At 31.2% G+C, this 8,056-nt stretch overlaps 1 protein-coding gene across 1 annotated transcript in view; it reads right to left on the bottom strand.

The window, feature by feature from the left end:
- Window positions 1-986, bottom strand: part of LOC107879431 (ABC transporter G family member 1-like) — a 6,304-nt gene extending 5,318 nt beyond the window's left edge. Inside the window, exons 1-3 of the mRNA XM_047394931.1 lie at window positions 671-986; window positions 431-510; window positions 48-285 (exon numbers count right to left, since the gene is read on the bottom strand). Of these exons, the coding sequence (XP_047250887.1) occupies window positions 48-285; window positions 431-510; window positions 671-929 (577 nt within the window). The 5' untranslated portion in view covers window positions 930-986. The remainder of the gene's footprint in view (window positions 1-47; window positions 286-430; window positions 511-670) is intronic.
- Window positions 987-8,056: the final 7,070 nt, after the last annotated feature.

Below are 8,056 nucleotides of genomic sequence, written 5' to 3' on the forward strand. Positions count from 1 at the left end.
GAGGCCGCTGGTCGGTTCATCCAGGAAAAGAAGTTTTGGCCGCGTTAAAATCTCCATGCAAACACTAAGTCTCCTCTTTTCTCCTCCGCTAATTCCTTTATTACCAAATCCTCCAATTCTTGTGTTCATTGCATCTTGCAATCCCATCTCCTTAATAGTCTGCTCCGCTATTTGCTTTTTCTCTGATTTTGTCATGGAAACTGGGAGTTGGAGTTGTGCAGAGTAGTAAACAGCTTCTTTAACTGTTAGTGTTGCTAATAGAGTTTCATCTTGAGTTACGTATGCCTGATTTTATAGGGATATGAACATCACCATGCATGCTAATAAAAATATAGTACTCTCCTAATGGAGAAGTAAAATGGAATGTTATTGCAAAAAAGTAAAACAAAATGAGTAGTGATGCATTCAGCTGAAGATTTTAATTTCTTACAGAAGTTCCATAAGAAAGTTTCTGCTTGTGGCCATTGATCAGAATATCCCCGCTCTGCCTCGTACTGAAATCCAGTCGCCCTGAGAGATGTCCGTCGATCAGGTCAGTCATATTTCGAAAAAAAAAGCTAGCTCATGAGCATTAGATTTAATATGCCCCACTTGGCCTTTGCTGTTATTTGTCCCCATTGAAGATATTATACGCATCATTTTCTAAGAGATATACTAATAGTGATATTACCAGCTAACGCATCAAGAAGTGTAGACTTGCCGCATCCAGAAGGACCCATGACCGCCAAGAGCTCACTGGGTCGAGCATAGCCAGTGAGACCTTTAAGAATGGATTTACTACCACCCTTTTTGCTGCTAACAGTAACCCATAAGTCATTCCAAGTCAAGTAAGCGCCTCCACTTTTAGCTCCCATTTGTCCCTTCTCGACATTATTCAACTCTACTTCCTGTAACTCCATAGTTGGCATTGCCAAATTTACAGAAGCCATGCCCTGAAAAAATTTAGAGTGGTTTATTTCCTTTTCTTACAAAAGGTATGGGGTATTTAAGGACGCTGTAGTGTGAGATACACCTTGTCCTATGAGGGGCCGCGCTATGGGCATTAATGAGATATATGTTAAAAAATATCCAATTACAAACAGTTCAAGGGAGCTAAACTCATTTACTATGTTTATCTTTGGACTCTGCAGTTTCAGCTATTAATATCTCGTTCCAATCCTAACTCCCATTTTTCATTTTTTATTCCTTCTTGTCAACTCTTGCTTGCTTGATTTGAATGATCTTTTCTTTAATGAAGTTAGGGACCATGTACTTACAGCTAGAGATCAACGATGCTGCTTCGATGTCTCTAGCAATTTGTAAGCATGTGGTCAAGAATCCAGTATGGAAGTCGCTTTCTTTTAGTAATAATAATCTTAGTAATAACTAGATACCTGTTTAGGCACACAGATAGGATGTTTGAAGCGGCTGTTTTTGAATGATTCTTGTACTCCATGGCTAGGAATATGCAGTAGGGGTGGGCACTAATAACAAACTAAAGTACATCAAAATTACAAAATACCTTCAACAAGAACAAAAACCCAGAAATAAGGAAACAATTAACAGAACCAAATTTTTTTTACAGAAATCAAATTGAATTGAACTAATTTTGGTTCGATTTCGATGTTAACTTTCACCAAACTAAAGATCGAACCAATCAAATGTCCCCCGATACGTCGTAAAGGTTCAAAAATAGTCATTTACTATGTATACAAGTGTCATAAGTGTTATTGTTCGCAAGCAAATTTTGAATGCTGAAAATTAACTTCAATTAAGATGGATAAAAGAAAAGTATTTTTAATTGATGAATCTTGTTGAGTATAATTATGTTATTATTTGATTCTTCTCTCCTAAAGCTTTCCGTGATTCCAGGGCTCTATAATGTATTTCTTCTCGAATTGTATGATGATTTGGACCTCGTACAGAGGAATTTTTATAGCGAATGTCGGTAAACGTTTCATCGGGTCGGATTGATCTCCAGCAAAATTTGAAGACCTACGTAGTCGACGTTGATTATCACAAATACTACGTGATAAGACTTCGAAGAGCTTATGTAGTTGACGTTGATTATGACAAATATTATGTGATAAGATTGCTTGTGATTGATCGACTTTTGATTGGTTCTGAAATTGGCCGACTTTTGATTGGTTCTTGAAACTCTCTTGCCTAATCTGATTGGTTCATGTAAGTCTTATCACAAATTCTTTTAATTGGTTCTTGAATTTGTCCAGGATTGCCTCCTCATTCCTTTTTTGATAAATGTGGTGTCTGGGTCATCTTGCGCGTATCTCGACCAGGATACCTGTCACCTCCCAGTAGCAACAGGTATCAAGTAACTCTGTCCACCAAGGTTAGAACAAATGAGAAGAAATTAACTAGTGTTTGTCTTTGTTGGGAACTGAACCAGAGACCTCAAGGTACTCAACCCAACTTTATTGAACCACTAGGTTACACCCTTGGATGCAGACCACCCTCTCATTTGAATACGAGACATCATCATGTTGGTCTTGAAATAGACTAGAATGGGGTAACTTACATAAATCCCGAAATGTTTAAGGGTTATAACACTTTATCCAAATAATTTGTTAGACTACATCATATTTCGGATTTTTAAATTTGTGATACATATTTTTAGCCTTGATACATATGTATTGTGATACATTTGTAATTTAGTGGCTAGTTAAATAAGGAATTATTGATTTTCAATTATTACGGAGAGTGAAATTAGGCATAAATCATGGAAATGATATATCTGGTTTCAGATGTATCATCATCAGATGTATCGCATCTGGTTACAGATGTATCACAATGATACATTTCATAAAATTACTCACTAACCATTAAAAATTCAATCTCACACCAAAATAAATAATTTACATTTATCAAACATATGTTAAATGTAACATTTACAAATGAATTAAAAATATGAATCACTATCACAAAGTATATGTCATATGTATCACCAGTATTGACTTAATATGTCATATGCATTGTGTCATATGTATCACCAATATATGTCATATGCATTGTGATACAGTTGTAATTTAACGGTTAGTTAAATAAGGAAGTAACTAATTTTCAATTATTACGGGGAGCAAAATTAGGCACAAATCGAGGAAATGATACATTTCGTAAAATTATTCACTAACCATTGAAAATTCAATCTCACACCAAAATAAATAATTTACATTTGTCAAACATATGTTAAATGTATCAAACATTTATAAATAAATTAAAAATATGAATCACTATCACAAAGTATATGTCACTATCACATTGTTAAATTTCTCCTTTTTCCTTAATGAGTACTGACTTAAAAGTTGAAAAAGAATTCAAAATTGATAAAAGAAAATTTGATAAAAAGATTAAAAAAAAAACATAATGAAATTGGTGAAGAAGTTGCAGTAAACGAGATGAAAGTTGTATTAATTGTTGATAATTTGGGGGAAATTTTAGGGGATGAAATTTTTGAAAAAAAATAAATCTTCAAAGAAAAATAGATTACATGCGTTAATTGTGAAGTAAAAGTGTGGTGGGGTTTTTATTCATATGTATCAAGAGTAAAGTATAAAATTCTGGATTTTAAGTAATTGTTTAAAAGGTAAGAAATTTTGGATAATAAGGTTTTTTAAATTTGTGATTTTGTGTAATTTATCCTATAAAGTTTGTGCAATACACTTGCTAGCAAATGACGAATAAAATGAGGATATGTGAGAATTTGAATAAATAAGAAGGAACAACTGTTTTAAATTTTATTTAATAAACAAAATAAAAATAACATTTGAAAAAGAAAAAGAAAACTTTACTTAGGTGTCAAATGAGCGGATTGGGTCGAGATTGAAAATATTAAATGAATTGAATTGAATATCGGGTTGAATCATGACCCGCCCAAATTCACTTTGGGTTAAAATGGGTTGGGTTAAAATAGATAAAAATCGGGTTGGATCTTGACCCGCTTAGTCTAAAAAATATTAACATATTGATATTTATCCCTTGTAAACCCAACTCAAGAAAATAAATTTGGATGAGGTTGGGTGGGTAGAGAGTAGGGCTAGGGGTGGAGGTGGGAAGGACATTTTTTAAAATTTAATTTTTAATAATAAGAACTTATTTTTTGAGAGGGGTCAGGGTAGGGGGTTATTAGGATGGGGTTGAGGTAAGAATTTTTTTAAAAAAAGAGTAAATACATAAATACCCTCCTGATTTTGTTCGAATTTTGCAAAAAAAAACCTAAACTTCAACTTTGATCTATTACCCCACGATTTTTTTTTTATTTCGTTGTAAATGCATCATTTTAACTCTTTGCGTGTATACACACGCCATAGACACATGAAAAGGCTCAAAATTGACTTTATTGATCAATTAAAAGTTGTCACATATAAATAATTTGATATATAATTTATCTTTCTTATTTAAAAAAAAATTCAATAGTTATTTAATTTTTAAAATTATTCCATACCCCCGTCCCACCTTTGTGTTCTTCCCCATTTGATAGCTTCTTCTTCGTCACCATAACTCAACAACAACAATATCAATTATAGCAACAACAACAACATCATCATCACCATAACTTTCTTTCAAGTTCTTATTTTAATTATTTTTTTTTTTTTTTTTTTTTACATTTTGAACAATTTTATAAAACCCAATATGTCTTTTATGTCTAAATTTTATAAAACAGTTACTTCTATGTCTTCGTCTTGATAATCCATTTGATGAAGCAGATATCATACCACCAGTTCTTCTTGCTTCTCTATTCCTATCCATTTTCCTTCTTCTCCGGTGAATCAAAAAACAACTAACCCAAGATGAGTTCTTACATAATTCACCGAAAAATGATAGTTTTAAACAACAACACCGGAATCTGTGGATACTTCACTTAACAACAACACCACAAATTAATTGTATCAAATATCTTATCTTTAACCAAATGGTTGTTTATTTTCTTGATTTTCTTGTTTTTTTTTCTCCTCTGTGGCTACTTTAACACACAAAAAATAAACAATCAACAAATTAATTCTTACAAAGATTTTTATCTTTAAGCAAATGGGTGTCTGTGTACTGGCTAAGAAAATGGAGATGTTTTGTGGAGAAGAAGGACGTGTGAAGTGAAATTATTGATGTAAAGGAAAAAAGAAAGTCAAAATGTAAGAGAGAGAAAAAAATAAAGAAGACAAAAATATAAAGAAAATAATTAAAATATATATATATATTTTATTAAGTCAAACGTATCAAATTTTAATTGGTATGTGTAAAGTACCTACTTTTTGAAACTGAATTTCGTCTAAAAATGATGTAATAATATTGATTCAAAATTGTTTAGCGGTATTAGGACACTCACAAAGTTCAAGTGTCTTTTTGAAAAAACGATCCTAAGGTGGTATTTATGTATTTTCACTTTTAAAAAAGATTTTTTTTTTTTTAAATAACTTTTTGGGGAAAGGGGTATGTCATGGGGGTGGGGAGGAGTGGAGGGGAGGGGGGGGATAATTTTCTTTTTAAAAAAATTAATTTCTTTTTTTAAAAAGATAAATATATTTTTATTAAATTAGAAGCGGTGTAGGGGTGGGGTGGGGTGGGGGATAGGGAATGTATGGGGTTGAGGTAAAACTACTTTTTCTAAAAAAAATGAAGTAAATTTAATTTTTTTAAAAAACTATATATTTGAAGGATGAGCTATTGTCGTATAGAGTGGAGATGGGGGTTGGGGTATGATTTTTTTTATTTTTATAAAAAAAATATTTTTTGGGAGGGGTAGGGAATGCGGTGAAGGAGGGAGGATAGGATTTTGATAGTGAGGCAAGAAAAAAAAATTTAATTTAATTTTTCAAAAAAGATTAAAAGAATTAATTTTGGGGGATAGGGGTTCGGGGTAGGGAGGAGGGGGGGGGGGGATTTTTTATAAAAAACTTTTTAAAAAATAAAAATAATATATTTAATAGAAGCGGGCTGAGGGTGGGGTAAGCTGGGGTGTAGTGAGGTTAGGGTGAGGTGTGGTGGGTCATTTTTAGAGTGGGAGAACGCATTATCGCTTGTTTTTTCTAATTTCATTAAGAAAATTATTTTTGTATTAAATGGGTTGAAGTGAAAATTAAATTGGGCTCATTTGAACTCAATTTAAAAAGGAAAAATCACATAAATATACAATTTAATAGTCAATATTACAAAACATATCCACATTATTTTTAATTTACAAAATATAGTTTTATTTACAAAATCTATCACATATCATTTTGTATTGAAAATTTTAGCCCTTTTCTCACATTCTTCTTTCTCGTACAAAAATAAAAAAACTAAATCGTACTTCCTTTCCTTTCTTCTCAAATATCCAAGCCCCAAACAAAAATTTCATATCCAAATTCCTAATTTTCCATTCCCAATATCCCTAAACGGACGTGCAGCAGCCAAGGCCAACATTGTTTCTGACAGCAACTCCGGCAAGCGACCTGCCCGATTCCCGCGACTTCAATCCCTCCGATTTAGCTGTTTTCTATTTGCGAGACAAAATGGCAGAAGAAGGTGGACAGAGGGCTAATGACACATAACATTACTGACACGAAGAAGCAACCCATGCCAACATCCTAATCTATGGATTCTATTCAACTCCCTTTTACATGTATATAATTGATTCTCCTGTCATTTTTCCTTTCGACTAGTCACGAGCTTTGCAAAGTAGATTGGTATATGTGTCTACAACTTCAATACAAAAGAATAATAGAGGAAGGATATCAATGATTTTATGGTATATCAATTGTATAGAAATTGATGTATTTATGTTGCAGAGTATGAATTGTATAGAAATTGTTGTATATATAATGCATGAATTGTATAGAATTTGATGTGTCAACAACTTTATGATGTCTGGATCGTATAGAAGTTGTTGTATCAATAATTTTATGGTTTTTGAAATATTTAGAAATTGATGTATTAATAGTTTTATGGTGTCTGAATTATATAGAGATTGGTGTATCAATAATTTTATTTTATAGTGTCTGAGATAGTTAGAAATTGGTGTATCAATAATTTTATGATGTGTATCAATAATAGTAATTTTATAATGTCTGAAATATATAGAAATTGGTGTATCAATAATTTTATGGTGTCTAAAATGTATAGAAATTAATGTATTTTTATGGTGTATGATCGATATAGAAATAGATGTATTAATAATTTTATGGTGTATTAATAAATTTATGATGTATGAAATTTTTGATAAGATATGGTTTGAATCAATTGGAGAATTTACTATAATTAATGATGTTTTTTCCTAGAAGTATTAAAAATTAATGTTCATTGAATTAAATAAATTAAATTTAAAAACATAAAAAAAAATATCAAATAAATGTGTTATTTTTTCGGTTATCTTATTTACTATTTAAAAAAAAAAACTTAGTTGAAAAATAAAGTAGTAGAATTTATAAGATAAAATGTCAATCATTAAATTGTCTCCTTAAATCATGCTATTTTAACTACTACTTTTTTTTTAACCTTTGATAGATTTTGTTATATTTTGTAAATTAAAAACTAGTGGTAGTTTTTGTAATATTGAATCTTACATTGTATAGTTATGTGATTTGCCCATTTAAAAATGAGTTAAGAGTTAATGGGTTGAGATTTTACCCTATATTAAATGGGGAAAGAACCCAATCTGAACTATTGGACGGATTGGACAGATCAGTTTGGGTTCATTTTGCTACGTTACACCCAATCTGGAAAAAAAAAATGGTAACCTTGGGGAAAAAATCTGGAAAAAGATTCTAGCAAATAAAGAGGAAAAACAATTTTAAAATCTATTTAATAGGCAAAAAGTTCTCAAAACGTGTAAAAAGAAACGCCATACCTTTCACCTCTTTCTTTTTTTCCTCAGCAAGCAAAATATTGTCTTATTCTATTTTGCATCTTTTACAAGAAAAAACAGACTTGAGCATAACCTATAAACTAATGTACCCTTACAACTTGTAATCGAAAGAATGTTCTGGTATTTTTCATGATTGCTATATGAGTATGTCATTAGCGATAAAATGGAAAAATTCTAAGTTAAAAAAATTTCGTAATATCAAATGGTATCATTTTGTCAAGC

Source organism: Capsicum annuum, chromosome 8 (genome assembly GCF_002878395.1).
Source record: "Capsicum annuum cultivar UCD-10X-F1 chromosome 8, UCD10Xv1.1, whole genome shotgun sequence".
NCBI lineage: Eukaryota > Viridiplantae > Streptophyta > Magnoliopsida > Solanales > Solanaceae > Capsicum > Capsicum annuum.